Genomic DNA, 27646 nt, shown 5'->3' with positions numbered 1-27646 from the left:
CTGCACCACTGCACCATTAGCACCACTAACGAACAATGGGCTGGGAGGTCAGTTCCTTGATCATTAAGATGCAAATTTTATGACCACTGATAAACAACAACAAACATCCTTTTCAAAAGGTGTTTGAATGAACTGAGAAAGCTCATCTAGCTCAGCAAGAAAAGTCTAAGACCAGGCAACGAAGGACGTTTGACTTATTTGCTGCGTGCTGTTCGTTTGGCTTACTTATTGTAATGTGGCGCTCACATCACTTAGTAATGACAACAACGTCCAGCAGACATGGGTAGGTGCACGATTCTGCCAAACTAGAAAGACTATCATGAGAAAATGTTGTGAGACGTGAGAGATGGAGGCAGATGAAACCATGGTCTTGTACGATGTTACATCTCTCTTCACTTGCATCCCAGTCACTGAAGCGTTGGAGGTAGTTTGTAAGAGATTACAGGATGACCCCAACCTCAGCAACAGCACCACTCTCAGCATCGACCAAGTGCGTTTGCTTTTGGAACGGTGTCTTCTCTGTGAATGGTTCTCATGGACATTGATCATTGGTTGCTGATCAATGTCCATGAGAATTTGCATACTAATTATCAAGGAACTGAACTTACTGCCAATTGTTCCTTCAGTGGGCTGGTTCCAGTCATTATGCAAATGTACTGTTTATAAGATTGGAAACCTGCAGTCAGCTGAGACTGAAGACGTCACCTGAACGCTACGTCCAGATGAACTGAATCAACCTTTTGTGATTTCCTTACCTGGATGATTGAGCGTGCATCAAGACAATTTACTTGAACAGACCTCTGATTAACAGATGAAATTCTATTGGCTGGGATTAGATGAGCCATCATGCCGGGGGACAAGTGTGATGTAGGGAGCAGGTTGTGGTGAATGTATTAATCTGTCAAACGCTCTTTATCCCGGGTTGATTGGGGTTTGATTATAACCAAAACAATTCTTTTTTCGGATTAAATTTATTTACATTTTTGCCTTTATTATCCTCACTTTTCACTTTCAGATTGGCACAAAAATCTTTCAAGAGAAGGAAAAGATTGACAGTCTGGTCGTAAAAGTTGGAACTTTACAAGATTAACAACAAGTTTTACGAGAATCTCTGGCAAATAGCCCTGAAATGAAATATCTCTCTTGTTACTTTCAGATAAAAGCCTGACTAACAAAGCGGTGTCTGGTCACCTTCCTGATAAAGACATGTGTTACTCAGCTTTTGGCAGCAATCAAAGCTTGGTTTATAGCATATAGCATATACTTAGGGCTGGATCCTAAAACCTTCCTTTGTTACGCTGCAATATGCAGGGGACACGCAACCTCCGGGTGGCTTCCCCTGATGCCCTCAATCACCTTTTTTACTGTCTATGAGCTCACACAACGCTTTTCATTTAATCATTAGTAATTACTAACTTCTGTCTGTCTTATTAATTTCTGTCCCGTGTCTCTCCACTCACCTCCAACTAGTGGTGGCAGACGGCTGCCCCTCCCTGAGCCTGGCTCTGCGGGAGGTTTTTCCTTCCCACTGTCACCAGGTGCTTGCTCATAGGGGTTGTTTAATTGTTGGGGTTTTCTCTGTATTATTCTAGGCTCTTTACCTTACAATATAAAACGCCTCGATGTGACTGCTATTGTGATTTGGAGCTATATTATAAACTAAAATGGAATTGTTTTTAACAGAATTGTCGGAAAATGACAGATGTCTTTATTTTTCTTGATTTGCAAAAACACGTCTCGTTGTTGTTGCCTTGTGAATGCAGATTAATGAGATTTTGAATATATGAATTTAAAATTTTATTTATATCACTAAACATATTTATAATTCACCGTTCAGATCGATAACAAACTGTCAGGAAATTATTTTAGTGAAAATATGTTCAAATGGCTTAAAATAATGTAAAGTTTATTTATATAGCCCTGCTTATGAACACAATTCACAAAGTGCTTTAAAATACAGAATAAGAAACAGCGATTAAAATGGTGTAAATAGTTAAAACTAAATAAAGGAAAGCCTGAACAGCCGTGTCTTCCAAGTGAACTGTATATGATTATAGTTTGTTATTTACATTTACAACCTTTAGATTAAAACACAGTAGCTTTGTTAGTCACTCTGAAGCAGTAACTCATGTCTAAGGCATGGATGTTACATAACCCCTGGTGGCCTTCAACGAAGAAGAAAATACAAAGTTTCTCATGCACTCGATTTTGTCCACTTACTGTTGAGGTGGATGATGTGTTATCAGCAGTAGCAGCAGGACCTGTGGGAATAAAGAGACAGCGCTACAGAGAGGTAACTGGAGATGTTACTGACAGAGTAGATATAAAAGTCAAGTCCTAAAGACAAAAGCTGTATGTAGTGGATTCCTAAATTTGAAATTATGTCCAACGTACTGATCTTCTCACAGTCTTCAGTCATCATGCCATCGTCCACACTCAGCTACACTTTGACTAAGACCATATGACCTCAAACTCCCTAATATCTCTTCATTATGATCACTGTCTTTTTCCTTTTTCCTCCTTTCTCTTTGTCCTAATGGCTGCCCTCCTGCTGTGCCTCCGCTCTGATACAAACTGACACCTGAGCAGGTAAATGTTCCCACACGGCATGAAGATCAGGTGACGCTGTATCTCCTGCTCTGTGGGTTGGGTTACAGAGTGTATTCGAAGCATAGAGACAAGTTTGGGAGGAAGAAGGCTGTTGATCACCTGAACATTGATTCCTGCAAACAGACCTCTCTGAATAAGCAGGAAGCAGCTGGAGAGTAAGTAAAGCACATACACCTCTTTGTGAACTGTGAATTCAATGAAACAGTATTTACATATTGCCAAATCACAACAACAGCTGCCTTAAAGTGTGTTATATTGTAAACGCTCAAAGGGTTTACACGACATGCACTCCCCAAACATACTCTATACTCCCAGGTCCAGGTATCACCGCCCCCAGGGGGGCAATCAGGCCCCAGACCCAGGAGATGTTACCCTTTTCCCTGGGTAAATTCAATTCAATTCAATTTTATTTATACAGCGCTAAATCACAACAACAGTCGCCTCAAGGTGCTTGACATTGTAAGGCAGACCCTACAATAATACATACAGAGAAAAACCCAGCAATCATATGACCCCCTATGAGCAGCACTTTGGCGACAGTGGGAAGGAAAAACTCCCTTTTAACAGGAAGAAACCTCCAGCAGAACCAGGCTCAGGGAGGGGCGGGGCCATCTGCTGCGACCGGTTGGGGTGAGAGAAGGAAGACAGGATAAAGACATGCTGTGGAAGAGAGACAGAGGTTAATAACAGATATGATTCATTGCAGAGAGGTCTGTTAACACATAGTGAGCGAGAAAGGTGACTGGAAAGGAAAAACTCAATGCATCATGGGAATCCCCGGCAGCCTACGTCTATTGCAGCATCACTAAGGGAGGATTGAGGGTCACCTGGTCCAGCCCTAACTATATGCTTTAGCAAAAAGGAAAGTTTGAAGCCTAATCTTGAAAGTAGAGATAGTGTCTGTCTCCTGAATCCAAACTGGAAGCTGGTTCCACAGAAGAGGGGCCTGAAAACTGAAGGCTCTGCCTCCCATTCTACTTTTAAATACTCTAGGAACAACAAGTAGGCCTGCAGAGCGAGAGCAAAGTGCTCTAATAGGGTGATATGGTACTACAAGGTCATTAAGATAAGATGGGGCCTGATTATTTAAGACCTTGTATGTGAGGAGCAGGATTTTGAATTCTGGATTTAACAGGAAGCCAAAACAGGAGAAATCTGCTCTCTTTCTAGTCCCTGTCAGGACTCTTGCTGCAGCATTTTGGATTAGCTGAAGGCTTTTCAGGGAGTTTTTAGGACTTCCTGATAATAATGAATTACAGTCGTCCAGCCTGGAAGTAATAAATACATGAACTAGTTTTTCAGCATCACTCTGAGACAGGATATTTCTAACTTTAGAGATGTTGCGCAAATGGAAGAAAGCAGTCTTACATATTTGTTTAATATGTGCGTTGAAGGACATGTCTTGGTCAAAAATGACTCCAAGGTTTCTCACAGCGTTACTGGAGACCAAGGTAATGCCATCCAGAGTAAGAATCTCGGGTGATCTCGGGTGACTTCAACCATGTTTCACTGGACAATACACTAACAACATTCAAACAATATGTGGACTGTCCCACCAGGGGAGAGAAAACTTTAGACTTGCTGTATGCTAACGTCAAGGACGCATACAGCTCCTCCTCCCTCCCCCCACTTGGTAGGTCAGATCATAACCTGATTCACCTCACCCCCCGCTATGTGCCAATTGTGAGGAGGGAACCTGTGACCACCAGGACTGTTAGGAGGTGGTCAGAGGAGGCCTTAGCAGAACTACAGGGCTGTTTCGAGGTGACCGACTGGGAAACACTCTGTGAGCCTCACGCCGAGGACATCAATGGGCTTACTGAGTGTATCACAGACTACATAACTTTCTGCACCGACTCCATTGTTCCAGCTCAGACTGTTCATTGTTACCCAAATAACAAGCCGTGGGTGACTAAGGACATCAAAGCCCTCCTCAACAACAAGAAGAGGGCTTTCAGAGGGGGCAACAAAGAGGAGGTGAGGAAGATCCAGGTGTTACTAAAGGACAAGATCAGAGAGGCTAAGGACAATTACAGGAGGAAGCTGGAGTGGAAACTCCAGCAGAACAGCATGAGAGAGGTGTGGAGGGGCATGAAGACCATCACTGGATTCAGGCCAACCAACAGCAGGGGAGCTGAGGGAGGTGAGAATAGAGCCAATGAGTTGAATCTGTTTTTCAATAGATTCGACACCACAGTGTCTGCTCCCACCCCCACAACCTCACCTGTAGTCAGCCTGGAATCCAGAGCCACACCACTGTGCCAGCCTCTCTCGTCACATGTTGCCTCCCTTGAGATTCCTGACACCCCTCCCCCACCCATCACCTTCACTCAATACCAGGTTGAGATGCAAATGAGGAGACTTCACTCAGGCAAGTCTGCTGGACCAGATGGAGTGAGTCCCCTCGTCCTCAAGACCTGTGCCCCCCAGCTGAGTGGAGTCTTTCATAAACTGTTTATGCTGAGTCTGAGTCTGCAGAGGGTCCCAGTGATGTGGAAGACATCATGCCTCGTCCCTGTACCAAAGACGCCACGTCCCAGTGGCCCCCAGGATTACAGGCCCGTGGCACTGACCTCCCACATCATGAAGACCCTGGAAAGGCTCATCCTGGACCAGCTGCGACCCATTGTAAGACCACATCTGGATCCCCTTCAGTTCGCTTATCAGCCTCGTCTCGGAACTGAGGACGCCATCATCTACCTGCTCAATCGTGTCTACACCCATCTGGACCAGCCGGCGAGCACTGTGAGGGTCATGTTTTTTGACTTTTCCAGTGCTTTCAACACCATCAGGCCGACCCTCCTGGGTGATAAGTTAGCAGCGATGCAGGTGGATGCTTCTCTGGTGTCCTGGATTGTTGATTACCTGACAGGAAGACCACAATATGTACGTCTCCCACAGTGTGTGTCTGACAAGGTGATCAGCAACACAGGGGCACCACAGGGGACTGTCCTCTCCCCCTTCCTCTTCACCCTCTACACCACAGACTTCAGCCACTGCACAGAGACCTGCCATCTTCAGAAGTTTTCTGATGACTCTGCGGTGGTTGGATGCATCAGCAGGGATGATGAGACAGAGTACCGGGCTGTGGTCGACTCCTTTGTCACGTGGTGTGAGCAGAATCATCTGCAGCTCAACGTGGCAAAGACCAAGGAACTGATCGTGGACTTCAGGAAGACCAGGAAACACTTGACCCCTGTTTCAATCCAGGGGGTCAGTGTTGACATCGTGGAGGACTATAAATACCTTGGAGTACACATTGACAATAAACTGGACTGGGCTAAAAACACCACAGCACTTTACAGGAAGGGCCAGAGTCGTCTCTATTTTTTGAGGCGACTGAGGTCCTTCAACATATGCCAGAAAATGCTGAGGATTTTCTATGAGTCTGTTGTGGCCAGTGCGATCCTCTATGCTGTTGCATGCTGGGGGAGCAGGCTGAGGGTCGCAGATGCCAACAGACTTAATAAACTAATCCGTAAGGCCAGTAATGTTGTGGGGATGGAGCTTGACACCCTCAAGGTGGTGTCGGAGAGGCGGATGCTGTCCAAGATAAAGACAATGTTGGATAACACCTCCCACCCACTCCATGACATGCTGGTCAGTCACAGGAGCTCGTTCAGTGAGAGACTGAGATTACCGAAAAGCACCACTGAACGACACAGGAAATCATTCCTGCCTGTGGCCATCTCCCTGTACAACGCATCCACTTAACACACTGTTTGCTGCTACAACTACACATGTTTCTTTTCCAACTATTTATTTATGAGTGAAGTATGTATGTGTATATATGTATATATTGTACTATTCTTAGTTAGTGTATTGTCTGTCTTGTCTTAATGTTGGTTTAAAATGGAGCACTGTAACAAAAAATAATTTCCCCCAGGGATTAATAAAGTATTCTGATTCTGATTCTGATTCTGATTCTGAATCTGGTTAGATACCATATTTCTAAGGTTTTCAGGGCTGAGTACAATAACCTCAGTTTGATCTGAATTAAGAAGCAGAAAGTTAGAGGCCATCCAGGTCTTTATGTCTTTAAGACATTCCTGCAGTTTAACTCATTGGTGTGTGTTATCTGGCTTCATGGACAGATAGAGCTGGGTGCATCTGCATAGCAGTGTAAATGTATGCTATGTCTTCTAATGATGCTGCCTAAGGGAAGCATGTATAATGTAAACAGAATTGGTCCTAGCACTGAACCCTGTGGAACTCCATAATTAACCTCAGTGTGTGAAGAGGACTCTCCATTTACATGCACAAACTGGAGTCTATTAGATAGATATGATACAAACCACTGCAGCACAGTACCTGTAATACCTACAGCATGTTCTAATCGCTCTAATAGGATATTATGGTCGACAGTATCGAACGCTGCACTGAGGTCTAGCAGGACAAGCACAGAGATGGGTCCACTGTCAGAGGCCATAAGAAGATCATTTGTAACCTTCACTAAAGCTGTTTCTGTGCTGTGATGAGCTCTGAAACCTGACTGAAACTCTTCAAATAAACCTCTGCAGATGATCTGTTAGCTGTTTGACAACTACTCTTTCAAGGATGTTTGATATAAAGGAAGGTTGGAGATTGGCCTATAATTAGCTAAGACTGCTGGGTCTAGAGATGCTTTTTGAGTAAAGGTTTAACTACAGCCAGCTTGAAGGCCTGTGGTACATAGCTGATTATTAGAGATAGGCTGATCATATTTAAGATTGAAGAATTAATTAATGGCAGGACTTCTTTGAGCAGTTTTGTAGGAATGGGGTCTAAAAGACAGGTTGATGGTTTGGAGGAAGTAATTATTGAAGTTAACTCAGAAAGATCAATTGGAGAAAAAGAGTAACTTAACATCAATGGTACTAAGAGTAGCTGTAGATAATATTACATCTGTGGGATGATTATTGGTAATTTTTTCTCTAATGATAAAATTTTATTTGTGAAGAAGTTCATGAAGTCATTACTAGTTAACGTTAAAGGGATGGTTGGCTCAACAGTGTTCTGACTGTTTGTCAGCCTGGCTACAGTGCTGAAGAGAAACCTGGGGTTGTTCTTATTTTCTTCAATCAGTGATGAATAGTAAGATGTTCTGGCTTCGCGGAGGGCTTTCTTATAAAGCAGCGAACTATTTCTCCAGGCTAATTGTTGATTTTCTAAATTTGTGACACGCCATTTCCTCTCCAGCTTATGTAAAAACCTCTGTAACTTTGCTCTGCTTCAGCAGCATCAGGTAATGTTCAGATGTTGATTCAAGAGTTCGGGTCTCAGGAGATTAAGGTTATCTGCTATAAAAAGCCAGACCAGGAAAATCTCCTTCATGTTTTTCTGTTTTATCATCAGTTACTTTGACACAAAGGCTGCGACGCTTACACCTCTAATGAAGTCTCACAAGTGTCAGTACTGATAAATGATCAGAATTACATTTCTGACTGTCTGAGGCAAAACTGAATCGAATTGAATCGAATCAGGACCTTGTGAATTGGAATTGAATCAGTTATAGAAATCAGTAACGATACCCAGCACTAGTTATCCTATCTGAGATGAGACAGACCACAGAGTTTATGCTGTTTGTATAAGCAATTCTTTATTCATTAAATACTGCATCCATGGTGATTGGATGGTACATGGAAGACAGTCTTCAGAGGCATGTAAATACACCAGGAAACTCTCCAACACAAAACCATCATTATTACAGGTTATGGGATTCTCTTCACTGTTGCAGCCTGAACTCATGATCATCATAAAGACGTACGTATACTTCACAGTCAGTGCAGTGCGGGGAGTTAGTAAAAGTTGCCCAGTATTATTAAACACAATGTCATGATTTGCAAGACTGTTGTGGAGCTCTGGTTAAGTTTTTTATTGTTATGTTCACCATGAAATGTCAAACATTAGGTAGAACTGGCTGATCGTGGTCTTAATTAGTGACACTATGATGTTACAGAAGGTGTGATTAAAACAATGATTTGCATTTATGTCGTCCAGTCTGCTGCATCTGGCACATGTGAAGAACACAGTTCATGTCCAGGATTTTATATGAAAGTCATCCAAGTAATTCGATTAGTAACTGGTTTGCATCATATTTATTACTCAGAATGAAACACACCAACAGAAGGGTCGGAGCTAAGAGGCTCCTTTAGCTCTCAGTTTAGACAGCAGCATCTCATTCTTCCGACACTCCTAGTGGGGAAAAAAGGAAAAAAGTTATTATTGTTACATGATCATTACACTCAGAGGGTCATTGTTGAAAATGATTATAGCACATTTCCTGAAATACAGATTATGGACCTCAACAGCAGAAAGTAACAAGCCTTTATTTAAGGCAGACCTATAGTAGAAACTAAAATGCAATGATCATTTTTCAGAATAAAGCCTAATTTCAATCCACTCAATCGTGACCTGTGACTTACTGCAAAGCATTTTTAATTCTGAGGCGACTCTTTAATCAAAAAGACAGCTCAAATCAAATCTGCAAATCTTTTTGATTAAAGCATTTTTTATTAGAGTGGGTTGATATTGGCTGATGTTAGCTATGATCTATAGGTATCGACAGTTATTATGGGAAATACACAGGAAAAAACAAAGATATATATACACATAAAAAAACCACCACCAACAACAACACACACAAAAACGAGACCTGGGAGAAACACCTTTTAACAATGTTATTTGATGGCACTGCACAGTCTGTCCACTAGATGGCACTCTTCAACTCTGTGTTTGGAAAGCTACAACCGCAGACACCCAATTCAAACACTGGGAGGCATTAACAAGTAATCTGGTGACATTATCTATATTTAACATTCATATTAAAACTTCATTCTACTCCTTTTTCAGCATGCACATTGTGTAGCTATAGAGATACATGAAAGCTTGAAGTTTTTTCTTCTTTTCTCTTGTTATTTCAGTTATATTTGCATGTTTGAATAGAACATAGGTAAGATTTACACTCCCACTTTTTTCATATTTAACTGTGTTTGCTGAAACAAAAGTGTTGCTTTATTGACTGCAAACTATACAGCACACAATTCATGTAATTTATTTGGTTAATTTGTTTTAATATATTATGACACACTGTTTTCTAAATGGTGGTGTGCACATTTGTTTCACATTGTCTTGTGATCGATTTGCATAATTTGCAGTGAATATTTTTTCTGTTTTCTTGAATTATCCGACTGCTTTTTTCATTCTTTCCTGGTTTAAGCTAAAGAGAAGGCTGAGGATGGCGCTGGTTTAAGTGCAGAAGCCCACCAAACAGCTGACTAATCAGCTGATCTACTCTGTGCCAGGACTGCCAAGCACAGACTCACAGCCTGAGTTGAAGAGGTATAGCTTGTTACCAGAGAGACAGAAGGCAGGAGAATAAACCAGCTGTGCTCTACTAAACCACCTGAGGTATACCCTGTCATGATTCATGCCTACTGCCTCGCACCACAAATGAACCAGCTGCTAATGGATGCGACACACAAAGAACAGCTAACTGAAGGCCGGACATTCCCGAGTCCCATGGATCCCCAGAGGAGACTGGTCCCATCCAACTACCAAATATGTTTTCTCACTACCACATTGAGGCTCCCGTCAGGCATCATAGTGGCTAAGGTGAACAGGCTTATGGCTCGATACATGAGTGGAGCCACAGAAAGGAATTAGCAGGAGCACCACCGGAGGGGCGAAGCACCAACAACTGGTGGACAGAAGAGTCACTCAACAGTGCAAGACCAGACCTACCTGTGGGCTAAGCCTATGACTCAGTGCCGCACACATGGATCCATGAATGCCTAGAACTACAAAAGATCAACAGGACCCTAAGAGCCTCCGTTAGGAACTCCATGGGGATGTGGCCAACATCACTACAGGCCAGCTTCAAGCCAATAGGATGAGTCACTATCAAGAGCAGGATTTACCAAGGAAATGCTCTGTTCCCACTGCCGTTCTGCATAGGCCTGAACCCCTGGACTGGAATGGACCAATGCCAACCACCTCCTCTACATGGATGACATCAAGCTGTATGCCAGGAGTGAACAAGACATCGATTTACTGATCTACACCAACGGCACTGGAATGTCTTTCGGGCTGGAGAAGTGTAGTTGGATGGTAACTACTACTTAGTAGTCAGAACTGAGGGGATTGCAGACACTGAGGTCAGCTACAAGTACTTGGTAATCCCACAGGCAAATGGGAGCCACAAAGAGGCTCCAACCACCAAATACCTGCACACAGTAAAGCAAGTCCACAGGACTCAGATGAATGGAAAGAACAAGATGGACCTCAGGTCCTCACTCTGAAAAGGGTGGAGTGCCCATTCTGGGTCAGGGACGGGAATGGGAAGTATCTAGGGGTCTTGTTCACAAGTGAGGGGAGGGGGGAGTGGGAGATCAACAGACAGGTCAATAAGCGGTAACCTGTCAGTCACGGTGAAGAGAAAACTGAGCGAAAAAGCCAAACTTTCGATTTACCGGTCAATCTACGTCCCCACCCTCACCCTGAAAGAACAAGATCATGGATGAAGTGGTGTAAATGAGCTTTCTCTGAAAGTTGGCTGGCCTCTCCCTTAGAGACAGGGTAAGGATTTTAGACGCTGGATTATCTCTCTCGGCTGGCCGAGCTGGAGGAGGAGGCTGAGGAGAGGGAGGTCTGCTGCGCCCACGACCAGGCAGCAGAAGAAGATGGATGAATGGAAATTCACAAAGTCATTAGCACTTAGAGCTATAACTCTGAACCTGTTTTCTTCAATTAGTAACAGTAATGTTGTCTTTACCTTACAATATAAAGCGCTTTGAGGCGACTTGTTCAGATGTGACAATATATTCTATAAAAATGAAATTGAATTATAGACCTGTTTTATAGTAAAGTTTCGGTAGCTTCTCTGCATTGTGTTAGCACATGGCATTGAAGAAAATGATAGTAATTCTAATTTCTTTCTTATATTTAAATGTTGTATCGTTACAGTACATTCAGAGAGAAATCTGCTAAGAATTTTTGTTTTGTATTTCAACCCTGTAAGCTTAAAGATCTAGAGGTGGTCAGGAGAGAGGATGTTCAGGGACTTATTTTAAATGCTTCTATGTCTTAAATCAGGACAATCGATAAAATAATGAGTGGGCTAATTTGAGAGAAGATGACTGAGTGAATAACTTTCTGTTGAATGTAGCTTTCCAAACTGAGATTGGGAGAAACTCAGGCATGACTGCGAATGACCTCACATCATTCTGAGGTCATTTTTTAATAAAACACCAAACTATGAAACATTTGTCAACAAACACTAACTGTTCACTTTTGTAGGCACATCCATTTATCACTAACGCTGTCTAACACAGCAGTCGTTGGTTGTGATACTTTTGATTTTTTTGCTTCACAGCCATTCTGAAGGCTACAGTTTGTATCTTCCAACACGATTAGGTGTTATAATGTTTTCTGAAACCCATCTTTATCCCTAAGAATAATAGCTCACTATAGCTTACTGAATAGCATTCATCTTTCATTGTAATGGTATGCTCTAACTGTAAATGCCCTCTCAGAAACAGCCAGCAGCACTTAAGCACATGCTTTTCTTACCTCTTTAAAGTCCTTGACAGTTTTGAAATACAGCCTCTGCTTGTCAAGGAGCTCCAGGTACTCATCATTCAGCTGATCTCGCCTCATCTTGTTCTCCTGCTTCTTTTTCTCCATCTGAAAAAGCAGAGAAACACATGCCATACCAGTACTGCAGGAGTCTGTCTCGAAACAGGACAAACTTTGCATCATTAGGCTGTGACATGCGGGTCCATATACCCTGAGCTCATTAACTTATCTGTAGTCAGCATTATCAAAAACATTTCTGTGTGTTACTGATACTGACCACTAAATCTGTAATTTGGTTCCATCCCTATAACGCACGTTTATAAAGAGAAGAGCAGCAGAATTCCCCTTTTACAGAAAGACTTGTACCTTGATGCGATTCTGTTTGATTCCCTCGACTATCTGCTCCATCTGTTTGAGGAACTGCTCTTTGGCAGCTGAAGACGACATGGCTCTGAACAAGAGTAGAGGACGTTAGCACTGTTTCACTGCAATGAGCTAAGAAACGTACTGATAGAAAACTATTCACTGGAACAACATCAGTGTTAGACGTGGCAAATGAGCAGAATTATACTTACTGTTGGAAGTTGTCATGAATAGAATTCAAGAGGTTCACCTACAGAAATTAAAATTTTGTTATGAATAGCATTAAGTACGAGTCTATTTGTGACACTTACCAAGGTGTTTAATCAGTCACATATCTCAAGTGAAACAAAAGCCAAATGCTATCAGAAATTTTACTGGCAATCATTTCGCACCCTGCTGACAGGGGTCTGCTGTGGTTACTTACCTCCTTCTCAAGATAGACTTTCTTATCATCCAGTGTATTATACAGAGTGAAGAATTGCTTAGTCTCTTTGTGAGTAGCAGAAACTGAAAGGCACAAAAAGAACAAGCATTTCTTTATAACTCCTGATTTTTATGGGGTTCATTTGTGACCTGCACACAGCAACAACACTGGTCAAAGCAGATGAACAGCAGGAAATTACCTTGACTGTAGAGTTCAATGAATCTCTTCTGATACTGTGTCAGCTCAGCTCGGCTTGGCACCTCATCAATCTTCCTCTGCAAGATGGCAATCTCTCGGTTCCTGCGAGCCTGTGAAGAGTGAAGCGATATATGCATATATCGCACTGCACAAAGGTGTGAAAACAAGTACAGCAAGCTGCCCATTCCCGAAGCCTTGGAAACAGCCAAGCAAAGACTCACAGCCTTGGCTTGCCTTCGAAGAGACCACAGAGATAGAAGCCAGGGAGATAAACCAGATGTTCTCCAGTGAACCATCCAAGGTGTATTCTCAAGGAACAGCCCCAACAAAGCTTCTAATAGATGAGACACACTGAGAATGGCTAACTGAAGGCAGGACAGTCCTGATCCCCAAGGATCCCCCCCAGAAAGGACTGGTTTCAGCACAACATGGAAGCTCCTGTCAGGTGTTATAGCGGCTAAGATGAATGGGCAATAGATAAGTGGGGCCTAGAAACACCAGAGGGGCAAAATAGCAGCTACTTAGAAAGCCTTACCAAGTTTTATCAGAATTCATTCAAACCTTTTTGAGCTAGCGTGTTTACAAACAGACTGATTACACAGACGCATGCAGACACTACCAAAAACATGACGTCCTTGGTGGAGGTACAGGAGATAAAGAAACAGCTTCTCGGAGTTCCCCGTCCCGGTCCTGGGGCCAATTTACTTTTCATCATAAAAAACATCCTTTTTACTCAACTGCAGAGTATCACAAAGAGATGGGTTTGACTCAGGGACTTTTATAGGTAACTACCCAAGTGCTTGCTCAAGGGGGTCATTTGATTGTTGGGATATACTCATTATTATTGTAGGGTTACAATATATAGTGTCACAGACATGGGGGACAACACCCCCTTTCCTACTGGTAGAAAAATGCACCACTGTCAACCAATCAAAATATGATGTGGCAACACATGGAATTTGGCTGCTTAGGAAGAGGGGAAAGTTTTGGGAGTGACAGCGGTGAAAGAGAGCGAGAGCAATAGCGAGTTTTGTAATGTGAGAGATTTTAAATCAGCTTTTCTGCCTCGGTTATCCCCTCAAAACTGAGTCTTCTCCCAAACCAACAAAACACAAATCAAAAATCAGCAAACATAACTCACAAAGAAAGAACAATATAGAAGTGTACCAAAGACTAAAAAGAGTGAAGTCCATGGTTTAATAACTGGTTAGCAAACTGATTTACTCTTTACCAGGAGGTTTGTGTTAGTTTAGATCACTGGTTCTCAAAGTGTGGGGGCGCAGAGTTCTGACAGGTGGGGCGCAGGTTACCTGGCAGGAAAGTCACCTGGAACTAATGTTTAACATCGGAATCACTTTTACGGGGGAACAAAGAAATTTGCGGCATGCAGGATAATAACATGCGCAACCGCTGCAGCTGTGTGTGTTAGTCGACAGCCGCAATAAAGAGGTGTACAAAAATTGCAAACACGTGGTCGGGTCTGTCGCGCATCGTTTACAGCGGTGCTGAAACCCAGGACTGGGGCACGAGAGACCCGACCACCTGTTCGACTTACAGTCGTTACTGTGGTTTAAGAAGTAGTTACCATGAGCAGGCGGATCTTCTGTAGCTTCTCTCTCCCTGTGTTGTACTGTTTGTCTATCAGCTGGTCCCTCTCCTAAGGAAAGAGAAAGTGCTGTAAATCAAATCTGAGTGGAAAGCTCAAGTTAACTTTCACCTACTCACAATCTAGGAACGGCAACAATGACTTTATACTGTAAGAGACGACAGCCAGCTATGTACCTTCTCTTCCTCTGTATCCTGTCCTGATGCAGACTTTAGCTCCTGAATGTTCCTCTGCAGACGAGCCATCTCTTCCTGCATACAGAGCTCAGGCATTAAGAGGAAGAAATGGTGCTAGTGACCATCAGCAGGATACACAGTGACAGTGATTGCATTGATGCTCACTCTGCAGTGTGTGCGGAACTCCTGCTCCTGCTGCTTCAGGTTCTCGTTCATCGTCACCAGAGCCCTCAGCTTATCGAGCAGCCTGTTCAACAAAGAAACATTTGATCAGAAAGTCACCGACTGATGAAAGGAGACACATTTTGTCACTGCCAGTAACCTCATGTGTTTTAGTACAATTGTCACTAAAACTTCCACAGTCGATTCAAACTCTAGCATTAAATATAAGCTGGTTGAGGCAGAAACAATATGGACTTAATTCTGATCAGAGTCTGGAGAAGGAATAGTTTATTCTTCATACAAATGGAGCAGCAGGGAGTACATACTGGACATGGGGTGTCTGTGTTTGTAATGTAAACCAGTTAATAACACATTCAAACAGACTCATCAGGCAACACAAGAACAACCATGAGACTGCTTACTGAGCAGCACACGGACGCTTCCCACCACATGGACTGCAAAAGTACAATTAGCTGTCACAAGAGCTCCCCTCGACACAAATGAGCAGGTCTATTAACAGGAAATAAACCTATTATTACTCACAGCTGCTTCATAGATGCACAGAGGGCAAAGTCCAGTGTCGGGTAAGGCCCAGAATCATGGGTTACATTTGCTGCTGCACTGCTGCAGCTGAACAGGCAGCCAGTCATTTGATTTTCTGAACTTCTTCACCACAAGATGTGACTGCTGTTGTTTACACTGGACTTTCAACACTGAGGAGACGTCTTCATATATCATAGCATGTGCTGCTATAATGATATTAGACATTTTTTGGAAGAGGTGATTCATCTTTTACTTGTTTGTTCTAAAAATAAATAAATTAAAAAAAAAAACCCAAACAAACGACATTGGGCTGAGCTGACGGCGTGTTCGTTGAAGGTTCTTCGATCGTTAGTTGATCTTAGAACCTTGATGATAGTTTCAATGCAAACGAAGCGTGGCAATAAAATCAGAATAGCAAAAATGGAATAGGAAAAAACGATTGTTTTTTTATATTATTTTTCAGTAAATACTTTCTGTCAGTTTTTCCTGGAATAGCGTTTACATGTGTGAAACTCACAGCCGGCACAGAGAGGATATTTGGGCGGAGGTTGGAAGTCGTTCACCTTCTGTGGGGGGTTTGAATGATCACCTGATGTGTGACTAATGAATTCTCTGTGAAGCCAGCGACCATCTGCTCTTTCTTACCTGTCTGTAAAAGTTGGTTTGGCCTTAAAATAACTGCAGTGATTTATCAGAGTGCAGAGCGTGAAAGGAGAGTCCAAAGAATAAAATACAGGAGGTTCACAGCAGGCAATTTACTGCATTTTAAAACGGTGCAATCCATGTATTATTAGTAAAACTGCTGGTAAGCCATCTACGCAATAGATTTTTTTACAAATAGTGTTATTAAAGTGTTTATTTATTCATCGTCAGGATTCAATCGGGTGCTGCACTTTCGGTTCATGCTCCAAAACCCTCGCATGTGGCTGAATTACAACAATTCAAAGACGAGCGGGCCGAACCTCCCACCAAACCACAGGAAGGGGGCAAAGACTTTGTCAACACCACTGTAGAGATCTACAAGAAGCTGCTCAAACCAGCTCTGCAGATTAAAGGGTCAAGCCCATTTTAGTACAGCAATCACACACTATGTTTGTCAATACAAAATGTGGCAAATCCACTTAGCCAAGAAAATGGATCGAACATCAGTTACAGAAACGATCGCCTTCAAAAAAGGGCCGTACAACAAAAACTGACCAACATCAGAGCAACATACATGCTGGCTTCCTGCAGAACTTTTCTTTCCCTAGCCAAACAGGAGTACCTCCCATCTCTACTGAAAGGGATTCTGGGAAATGCAGTCTTCTAAAGATAATATGTATTGAACGCTCTTTCTGGGCAGAAAATAAAATCCGTAATTAACAGCTCTCAGATAATCAGTTGCTGGCAATAAATCACTTACAAAATCCATCCATCCATCCATTCGCTTCCGCTTATCCTTTTTCAGGGTCGCGGGGGGCGCTGGAGCCTATCCCAGCTGTCATAGGGCGAGAGGCGGGGTACACCCTGGACAGGTCGCCAGTCTGTCGCAGGGCCAACATACAGGGACAGACAACCATTCGCACTCACTTTCATTCGCACATTCACACCTAGTGACAATTTGGGTTATCCAATTAACCTATCCCCACTAAGTGCATGTCTTTGGACGGTGGGAGGAAGCCGGAGTACCCGGAGGGAACCCACGCAAACACGGGGAGAACATGCAAACTCCACACAGAAAGACCCCGGCCTGATGTTGGAATTGAACTCAGGACCTTCTTGCTGTGCGGCAACAGTGCTAACCACCGTGCCACCGTGCTGCCTTACAAAATAACCCACAAAATGCTGTCATCAAACCACACAGAGTGCAGTAAAGTTACAACATAAAATGGTATATTATGGCAACAAGCCCATCAGTAGGTGCCCATCTATGTTTGACAGCACATTTTACCTTTATTTTTTATTCTAATGTGGAGCAGACAGTGTCCACATTACAAAGGTGCTGTGTAACTACCAGTACATTCAATTTTACTCCAACAAGAATATATACTAGGTGGGGAACTGGTTGATGTATTGTTAAAAAAAAAAGCGTATATTCAAGATTTAGATTAGAAAACATTTCAACGCACATGTGTGTGAATATTTTTTGAGTTCGCAGTTCTTGAGAATAAAACGTTAGCAGATAACAGAAGGACCGTTTTTGTTGACTCACCTCCTGTCAGCCTGCTCCTCCACTTCTTCCAAACACACCAACTCTTTCCCCAAAGTCTCTGACACCTTTGTAGCCTGCAAATTAAAGCTACTGATCAAAGCATCTGAATGGCTGATAGCTCCCTGAAATGTAGAACATATTACGCTGGACATTTCACTGAACGTTTTAGCTCAGTTCTTTGCCAAACAGTTTTGACTAATTCTATTTCAATGTGAACAACTCTACATGTACATGCATGTGGAAAAGAAGGCGCATCCTGATGATGAGAGGATGAGATGATGGATGGCGTCCCAGGGAGTCTCCTCCCAGATCTGGACCAGAGCTTCAGATGGACCAAAGAGGTCAGGCAAACGTGGGGCACAGGCATTGGTACCAATATCCAGGTGCTGTTAATCGAATGTAGACCAACGGTCTTAAAAAAGCAAAAATGCTGCCCCTCAGTGGAAAGTGTTATGGCGTTATTATTACAAAAAAAAAAAAAGATTCCCAGAAGTGGACCCAGCTCAGACAAACTCCATAAATACTGGCAGCAGCAGCTGGTACCAGTACACCCATACACCAGTGGCATCAAAATCCTACGTCGCCTTGTTCTCAAGTCATCGCATTTGCAAGACTTTCAGAAAACTTGACCTCTGACATTTCTGATTTCCTGTCCTGTGGTGACAACAAAATAGGTCACTTCTTAAATCCAAAGGTGATTTTGTGTCCCAGCTCATTTTCTGAAACACTGTGTGTGTGTGTGTGTGTTAAACAATCACAGTGTAATATATCAGCTGTTGTTGTTCATTTGAAGGACCAGGTGTTTTTCTATCATTAAGAGGCTGCACTTTCATTTGTACCATGGTTGGAGGTAAACCAGTGGATCAGATCCATACTGGGCAGTGAAGTAAGCCTTGACCTGAGCTCACCTCCGTTAGTTTCCTCTTGTCCTCATCACAGCCCATCTTCACCTCTGCATGCTTGGCTTGCAGCTGTGGCCACAAAAACAGATACAGTCAAAGCTCTGACACTATTACGACTGCCACAACCAAATCACTTCATGCTTTTGCTACATTAGGATCAAAAGTTTGCTTCACAGTTACCGAGACACAGTTGAGGATGGCACATTCATTAAACCACAGTGACCTACACACCTCCCCCAGCTCTTTAGTCTTCTGCTGGATCTGTTTGTTGAGCGAGGCGACCACCCTGTGGTGCTGCTGCAGTGGGCCATAATGCTCATGCTCCTCTGAGGACAGCTCTAACTGCTGCAGGGACACAAGGAGGACACAACAGTCAGCAAAGCAATGCTCTTAGAAAGATGAAGATGTCTTCCATTAGGTGACATTCTGGTTTGGATTCATGCTAACTGGTGATTTTTTCACTGCGTTTGATTAAGAAGAAAGTCCGAATGAACACTTTATTAAAAAGCTGCCAACACACAGCAGCATCTTATATACAGCAGGTGTTTAGGACAGAACTGTACTATAAGATCAGCCTCTCTTTGACTAACACAGCAACTGCAGTCTAAACTTGGACCAGACAGTGTCGAGCTGCTTACCTTCTCAGCGTACTCAGAAGCAAACTGTTTGATCTCTTCAGACTGCAGCCCGACGAGCTGACCCACTGCACTTGCTGTCAGCTTCCCCTGAAAACACAGGCTCAGTCACTACCACAGTGCAGCGGTGAGGGAAGGCAACAGGAATCAAAGAAAACTCCATGCAATCAACAAGATTATTCAGTGACAGCTGAATATCAGAACAGCCACTATTTGGCTCCTTTACATACATTTATATGTTTGGGTTGTCCGGATGCAGAAATGTTCTGCTTCTCTGTGCCGTGTGTTTTATTTACATACCTCCTCTGTTGCCATGGCAGCCATGTTGGTCATCAACGTTTTAATTCGCATCTAGGAAAAAAAATAAATGTCATTTATTTGTTGAACACAATATGGTCTTATTTTATTATTCCAGGCTTTTTAACAGACCGATGACACGGATCACAACAACCTGAGAGCATCCACACGCTGGCTTTGACTCAGAGTTTTTCCTATTCATTAGTGAGCTATAGATTTTTGTTGTACTTCTAAAATGGCAAAGCCCACACCAAACAGCATTATTTTAAGGCCCAGGAACAACAGGAAAATCAAGAACAAGAGCACGAGACAGGAGACAAAAGTTCAACCCAAATAACAGCAGACGAGCTCAGTTACTGCTTTTCAAGCTGCTTTTCATTTCAGCTAAAACTAAACTTGGCTCACTGTTAACAGTCCTGACAGTACACAAAAGTTATGATTCACTGTGAATCTCTGAGTTTCTGTGGGAGCTGATTGTGGTTCAAATGTGTACAGCTGAACTTTAAGTCTGTATTTGTTTCTACTAACAAAATGAATAATACTGTGGCTCAGGGGGTTGGGAAGCGCATCTGTAACCGAAGTGAATTAAATGTTTAAACTGAAAGGCTTAGCGGATCATTTTTTGCCCTCTACTGTAAACGTGTGCCTAATTTGTCTTTCTGTATAAAATGCTCAGTAAATAAAGTTCTCACTTCCTCTACTGCCTGCAGGTCCTCTTCCTCTGACACGTCAACCACCCCATGAGATGCTGCCTGAGAGCCACCGGCCAGTGAAGCCTTCCCCTCATCGACCTGAAAAGGGGCAAAAAGAAGAGAAGATGAAGAACGGAGCAAAATCCTTGCTGACCAGAGAGCAGCCAAACCTCCCTGCAGCTCTACCCACAGTGGAAGCAGCTACAGTCCAGGCCTTCAGGCGCCTACCTTGTCTTGTTTGCTCTGCTTGCTGAATCCATATCGCCTGGAAAAAAACAAAACAAACAACGAGTATGAGATATGACTTCAGATTGGAATAAAGTATGCTCTTCTTTTTACCCCAAACCCCCAAAATTCATTTACATCATGCGATAAAAAAGTATCAGCACAAGAAAGCGCATGAATCCATCAGGTGGACAAACTACATGGTTCCTCGATCTGCAGTGTCTGTTTAACTAAAAAACATAAAAATGCAGGAGTGCAGTGAAGCAGCACCACAGTCCATCATGCCAAAATAAGTGTGCACTGTTTGCATTCTCTGACAAACATGTTGAACCACAACACAGGGTGCTGTAAGCAGATGCTGCCCCCCCCCCAGCTTCACACAGTTATACAGTACTTACAGCAAGAGCTCTGACATTCTAGTACAGAGGCTAGTACAGGGATGGATGAATGAAAAAAACAAAACAATATATCAGATGAGACACTGAACATTGTCTAAGTTTAAATCTCAGGTTTTTAATTCTTGACTCGTTTCCTATAAACTAAGATCTACGCTGACACACTGAGAGGAATTAGACACAGAAGGTCAATTTGTGGCGCCCAGAGAAGGAACAGCCCAACGACTGATCCAGCCATAAAACCTCTGTATTCCATTTACTGACCACCTTATTAGGTGCACCTTGGTGGAGCGCTACCTGAAATCTACGTGGTACAGACTGAACGGTGTAAGAATGTTTACATTATGTAACTTCTGCAGATTTGTGACTTTTAACCTCATCACAATCAATCCTTCTAAAATAAGACATTGTAGTTCTCTTGCCTTTCTTCTGCTGCTTTCTACCACAACATTTAAGCAGGTAGATGGCTGAGCTCATCTGAAACTTTCACCATGTTATATGAAATGTAAAAACATCGGTGGCTGCCAGTCCTGCCCCTCAGCCTCGTAGGAGATGATGTACCATCAGTTTTCCATCGCTGCTCTTAGATAAACAGAAGGCGAGATGCAAAAGCCCTTTGCTGAGATTGGGTCAGTTTTAAATTTGTAATTGGGTGGTGTTTACTTAAAAAGAACAGTTTAACAGATATGTCCAATAAAGCGAGCAGCCAGTGCACATTTTAGTCCTATTATTACTATCCTGCTTGGTCTATAAACATCAGAAAATATGAACAAAGCCCAGCGGAGAGAAAAGCAACAACAAAACGAGGGCACCAACAGCCTTATAAGAATAAAAGTTGATCTACAAATGGCTCCAAAGAGAAATGACAGGGAGATCTGACATAACTCAGCGCTTTCTATTTACACGGAAATACAAATAAATGAGACAGACGTCTTACAGCCACTTTGGCAAAAGATGGATTAACAGGGAAAGTGATGCACATCCCGGATGTGAACGCTCACCTTCCATATTCCAACAGAGTGGAGTGGACCCTGGACTCCTCATCCAGCAGCTCCTCTGCATTCCTGTGCCTCCTGTACTTCCTCTGTGGTTTGTACACTTCCTAGAAAAGAACGAGGCTCATTCAAAAAAGCCCGACAGTTATCTAAACAACAGACCTACGATTTGACTTTGCTGATTAAGCAGGTACATTTCATTTTAGTGTATGGTTTGTATCGGTGTCGTCACTCACCAACACGTCCAGCACTGCCCTCACTGCTTTGTCTTTCCTCTGGACGAACTCTTTATCCTGTCACAGTACAGTGAACAGCACCTCTTACACACAGGACGTTTAATGACATGTGGCCGACCAACACTAAACACGTTTCTATGACTGCGAGGGTTGTGATACAGCGCTCATTAAAACTTGAATACCGTGTTAGACTTCTGACACTGAACCCCATTCCTACAATGAGACACGAAGTCCCAACGTTACTTTCTTGCCTTCTTGTGATGTTTACCATGTTAATGCCTTTGTGTCTCATTACTTTCAATTAGAGTGTGTACAATCATCACTACAAGCCCATAGATCTTCCTTCTTATCTTGATTACTCAATATTTTATTGCCTTATTTTTCTATCTGACTTTGTATTTCATATATATCATGACTACTTTCTGTTTTCATAAACTCAGTCCAGTTAAAACAATCACACTTGAACGTAGGTCAAGATGTAATTAACCAGAGGAACTCCAGGTGGGCTTCTCTGGAAAATCTTTTGTAGTGTTACGCCTACCTACCATTTATTATTTTTTGTTTGTTGAATACGAGAATAAGCCCAAGAAAGAGGAAGCAGGTGAGAGAAAGAGTAGAAAGGGGGAGGTTTGCTTTGGAGAGCAGAAACAAGAGAGAATATGTGTGTGAAGGAGAAGGAGACAGGCAGGAAGCAGATGTCTAAATACTCATTAGAATTAAAAACCTGGACTTGACCACCCAAAGAAATGGAAGCTGCACAGGAGAGACGAAGAGACTGCAAGCAGGGTGGAGAAGAGAGCGAGAAGGATGGCGGCAAGAGCCAATGGCACGGTTGAGGAGACGGTAGTAAGACCTGTTGCCTGTGTGTACGGTATGGAGATAACGGCACTGAGCAGAGGTCATTAACAACTAAATTCTTTAAGTGATTTTATGAGCTTTGTATACAAAGATGTGTCCAGTAAAGCTACGCCCTGGTCTTCATGCTGAATGTCTGTTACCTCTGGAAGGCTGTGGGACTTCTGGAACTGAGAAATGGAGTAGGCTCTCACATAATCTCCCATCTCTTCCCGCGTCTCTATGGCTCGCTTCACCAGCCACTGGCATGAAACAACACACAGCTCATCAAACACAAGGACGAACCAGCAGATACAGACTGACCATGTCCATGCTCCAGCTGGACCTGCTAGCTGTACTGGATCTGATGCCAGCAGCAGTCAAAGCTCATTAGCTAATACTAATGTTACTCACACGCTTCCAGGCGGCTATGAATACGTTCTTTAAAGACAAATCACAAACATCATATCAGCGTTTTGAATTCTGTAAAATATGAAACCCTGAAACTGTGATGACAGGAAAACGTCAGCACTGCATGTGGGTGTGTGAGGGTCCGCCTAGGGGAAACACTGCACACTTTAAGTAGACCACTTAACCTTTTCATTAGCACTTTCCTCAGATGCATTAAGCACATTAATGCATCTGAGATTAGTTTGGCTGAATTCTCCGTGTACCTGTATGACCGGGAAAATGTGGATAAAATCCAACCCTTGGATCTGATGGGGTTCCAGGCGATGAGGACACTTCATCTTTGGTAAAACAGAAACAATTTTCTCTGTCAAGGATCTGCAACGAAACAGCCCTTGCCACTGTTAGAAAGAAACCAGTGTGAAACTGCAAAACCCAGACAAAGAAAAACACTTAAAAGGACAGAAAAATGTAACCAAATATCTGATGACATTATCCATCTGAGCTGCTCCTAAGTTAGCAAAATTATTCATTTTTAACTGGATTCAAATGTGGCTCGTATGATGTGTCACTTTAAATTGATTTATCTGGACCAGTCTAGAGAAACTTGGAAAGAAATCAGCCAACACTCACATTTTTTGCCCAATAGTTGAGTTTTCTTGGAAAAGAAGATCCACGTCTATGTCAAAATTACAGGTGGTGATGCACCAGGTCATACCCCCAACCACCTGTAGAGGAGAACTGTGAGCTGAGGTTTTCTCAGTTAAATGCACAATAACAATAAATACTTCAGTTCACAGTAGAGGTGGGCTAGCTAATCCAACAGAGAGAAAAACCCTAAAACAAACCAAAGAAACCTGTAGTTTCTCTGCTTCCAACTCGACTTCTCTTCCTGTATCAGTGCTGATGTGCTGGTATTGTCTGAATGGCGACACCCATCATTCAGGAGAATACTGCAGTGCCTACCTACACCTAAATGCAGAACATAAATAGAAGTGGCTTTCCTGCTGCCGGTGATATCATCAAACATGTTGGCTTTACTGAGACCTTCATTCACAAGGCGTCACCACAGTAGGTCGCTCAGCAGATGCCCTTGCTGCAAACCCAAAGGGATTTGTTTCTCCTCTCAGAAATCAACCAGGGATCCTAAACTTGTTAAGCAAATATTTCATTTAATTTCATTTCTTTATTTATTGATATCTAAACAAGTACAGGATGGGATCAATGCTAAACACAGTTTTCAAATATCTGGAGTATGTTTTTATTCAGATTTTACTCCAACAGTTCTGACATAAAGGAATGATTCATATCTCTGCTGACTTGATGTTTCTGTGTTCATATAAGTGCCAGTCATCAGTTGCCAGGTTGCAGGGGCAGTAGCCTAAGCAGATAACCCCAGACCTCCCTCTGCCCAGTCAGAAACACTGCTGCATTTCAGGCCAGCCAAGAAATATCATCTCTCCAGCATGTCTTTGGTGCACACCGAGGCCTGCTGCTGATAGGACAAGCCCAGAACATCTCACCCAGGAGGCATCCTTGTCAGATACGTGAACCACCTCAACTGGCTCCTCTCAGTGTCGAGGGGCAGCATAGCAGCTCAACTATGAACCCCTCTCCTCACCGTAGCTCTAAGGGAGATACCCTTAGAAAGATAACTAGTTCCCCACAGCGTGATGCTGCATCACACATTTCACTGTAAAAGAACGGCTTCTTCTACAGCACTTTTCTACTCTGAGCACTCCAAGTGCTTTATGTAATTTCACTCACAGCAGAATTTTTTTCTATGCTTCTCCTACATACGTGCTTCTAACTAACATTCACACACATTCACACTCTGACATCACAGAGCAATTTGAGGTTAGTTTATTGCCTAAACATATTTGGCATGCAGACTGGAGCAGACAGGGATCGAACTACCAACCTTCAGATTTGTGGGTGACCTGTGACTGTACAGGCCAGGTGATAAGCAGTGCCTGGTTTCCATCTGGCATGACGATTGGCATTCAGGCCAAAGAGTTCAATCTTTGATTCATCAGACCAGATCATTTTGTTTCTCATGGTGTGTTTTGGCAAACACCAGCTGGGCTGTCGTGTGCCTGGCCACTCTACAGGTGGAATGCTGCTCAAATCTTTGGCTTGGTTTGCGCTCTGACATCTACTGTCAACTATGAGACCTTATCTAGACAGGTGTGTGAATTTCCAAATCATGGACTATCATCTAAATTCTCCAAAGGTAAAGTTGTAAATAATAATCTACATGTTATTTATTCATTTATCTTTAATACATTTGCAAGAATTTCAAGAAAACTTTATTTACTTTGTCATTATGGGATATGGCGTGTAGAATTCTGAGGTGAAAATTAATTTAATACATTTTACAAAAATATTTTCTACATGGGATGTTGTATCTTGGGTCAAGGTTTTCAACAGGCTGCTTAGAGTCATTCTTTACCACCAGGTCAATGCACCAGTGATTATTACCTACAGATTACTCTTCCTTTCATATATCACATGGAGCCAGCTGTGGTGGTAGAGCTGATCAAGCCTGCAGCCCACATGCTAAAGTGTCTTTAACCAAGATACTGAACCCTGGGTTGCTCGCGATGCATCCATGGGGGAGGGGGGGGAGAGAGAGAGTGTGTGTGTCAATGTCAGAGAGTGCTCAGATAAAAGCCGACTGGGTGAATGACAGCTGTCAGGAGGCACTTTGAATGCTCAGCTGAGTAGAATGATGCTACATCAGTACCAGTCCGTGTAGCCAGCAAGTGCTTGGTGGAGAAGTTTGTTTACTTTTTGGTCACACATCACCTCCTCACTGCCTTTATAGTCAGCTTGTACTCTGATGTGTGTTTAGCTCAATTAGTGAAACATTTTTTTGTTTCCACCTTCAGCAGGAACAAGTTGTATTAATCTGCTAAAACCAGTTGGGATGGAAGACGAGCAGAGAGGAAGAAAAGAGCAATCAGAAGTCCAGCGTATACCTTATCAAAAGGTGACAATCCTTTAATCCGGGCTCGGAAGTATCCAGCTGCCAGCAGGAGCTCCAGGATCTCTGTCAGCTTCACGCTCTGCTCTTCATCCTCCCGGGTTTCCACCTGCAGGCCAGAAACACTTCATAGCTCACACATGGCTGAGGTCCTAATCCGTCTGCTCTCAGACCTTCACATTTACTCTTCCGTTTTTTGTTACTAAAATTACTACTAGCACGATTTTAAACGTTATTAACTCAATCCCAGAAGGTTGATTCTGTTCGTCTGGACGCAGCGTTTTCACTGGGACAAACGTTTCGTCACCCGTCCAGGTGACTTCTTCAGTCTCAGCTGACTGCAGGTTTCCTCGGTCTTATAAACAGTACTTTCGCACAGTGACTGAAACCAGCCCACTGAAGGAACAGCTGTGAGGTCAGTTTCTTGCTCATTAATCAACAGAAAAAACTTTTTGGGATTTACTTGCGTGGATGATTTAGCATGCATCAAAACGTTATTAATTCAACATTAACAAACTAGCTTCACCGTTAGCTTCAGTGTTAGCTTGTATCGATATGCGTCCGCAGTGTGACAGTTCAAGCCCATCATCACAGCAGTGTTGAAATCTGATCCAGCTACTTTGTACCTGGATGAGGTTGCCGTCTTGGTCATACTGAGCGCCTATTTTCGACCCGGTTCTTACTCTGTGGAAAACAGACGTAGCCATCGCCATGTTGAACTGCACTGTTGATGACAGTCACGTGACCGTAGCACATGACAGGAAATATTAAACGCAGCGTTTCCAAGTGTGTCCAACGGAATGTATGTTATATAACAACGACCGAGTGGTTCTGAGTATGAGCAGCAGATGGGGACACAGCACTGACCTGAAACAGCAAACGGACATAAAGTGCCTCTGTATGAACAGATAATGAGCTTTGCAACAACAACAAAAAGATTCTTCAGGAGCTTATTGTTTGATAATGTGACAGTATGTCCAAACTATTATATTTTCACAACCACAAGGTACAAAGAGAAATTATAACTGTATTAGAAGATGCTTTCGACCAAGAAGGGCCATGGCTAATAAAAGAATAAAACACAAGAGTATTATCAAATGTGGGTCAAACATTTAGTATACACTCTGAAGCTGGTTAGTGTTTATTACGTAACGTTCATAGAATAATTATGAATTCTTAAACATGTCTCCGCATCATCGACAGGAACATTTTC

At 42.8% G+C, this 27646-nt stretch overlaps 1 protein-coding gene across 3 annotated transcripts; it reads right to left on the bottom strand.

Annotated features, from left to right (window-relative positions):
* Positions 1-8168: 8168 nt before the first annotated feature.
* ccdc93 (coiled-coil domain containing 93) lies at positions 8169-27202 on the bottom strand. 3 transcript variants are annotated; one of them, XM_040024168.1, is made up of 24 exons: positions 27060-27202; positions 26429-26542; positions 24081-24175; positions 23714-23825; positions 23204-23302; positions 22206-22262; positions 21976-22076; positions 20978-21007; positions 20583-20619; positions 20355-20453; positions 19666-19716; positions 19369-19455; positions 18962-19075; positions 18737-18799; positions 17829-17902; positions 15098-15179; positions 14933-15007; positions 14736-14807; positions 13152-13260; positions 12953-13035; positions 12741-12778; positions 12532-12616; positions 12160-12273; positions 8169-8784 (listed from the first exon to the last, which is right to left on the bottom strand). In XM_040024168.1, exons 1-24 carry the CDS (start codon positions 27144-27146, stop codon positions 8728-8730), a joined length of 1935 nt encoding a protein of 644 aa, XP_039880102.1. In that variant the 5' UTR covers positions 27147-27202; the 3' UTR covers positions 8169-8727. The 3 variants fall into 3 exon arrangements, with proteins under 3 accessions (XP_039880102.1, XP_039880176.1, XP_039880270.1); XM_040024242.1 differs by lacking the exon at positions 20978-21007 and having other exon boundaries at positions 27060-27200; XM_040024336.1 differs by lacking the exons at positions 26429-26542; positions 27060-27202 and having other exon boundaries at positions 23714-23788; positions 24081-26422.
* Between the last annotated feature and the right edge of the window lie 444 nt (positions 27203-27646).

The sequence above is a fragment of the Simochromis diagramma genome, unplaced genomic scaffold (genome assembly GCF_900408965.1).
Source record: "Simochromis diagramma unplaced genomic scaffold, fSimDia1.1 OVJJ01000322.1, whole genome shotgun sequence".
Lineage (NCBI taxonomy): Eukaryota > Metazoa > Chordata > Actinopteri > Cichliformes > Cichlidae > Simochromis > Simochromis diagramma.
The sequence above is the reverse complement of the archived record's forward strand: the minus strand, read 5'-3'. Positions and strand labels throughout refer to the sequence as shown.

Coding starts and splice junctions, on each gene's coding strand:
- ccdc93 (XM_040024168.1), bottom strand. CDS start 27,146: ATGGCGATGGCTACGTCTGTTTTCCACAGAGTAAGAACCGGGTCGAAA. Junction 19,456..19,665: donor CTGCCATGGCAACAGAGGAG/GTATGTAAATAA, acceptor CTGTGTTTTCAG/GGGAAGCTGACAGCAAGTGC. Junction 19,076..19,368: donor CTTCTGAGTACGCTGAGAAG/GTAAGCAGCTCG, acceptor GTGTCCCTGCAG/CAGTTAGAGCTGTCCTCAGA.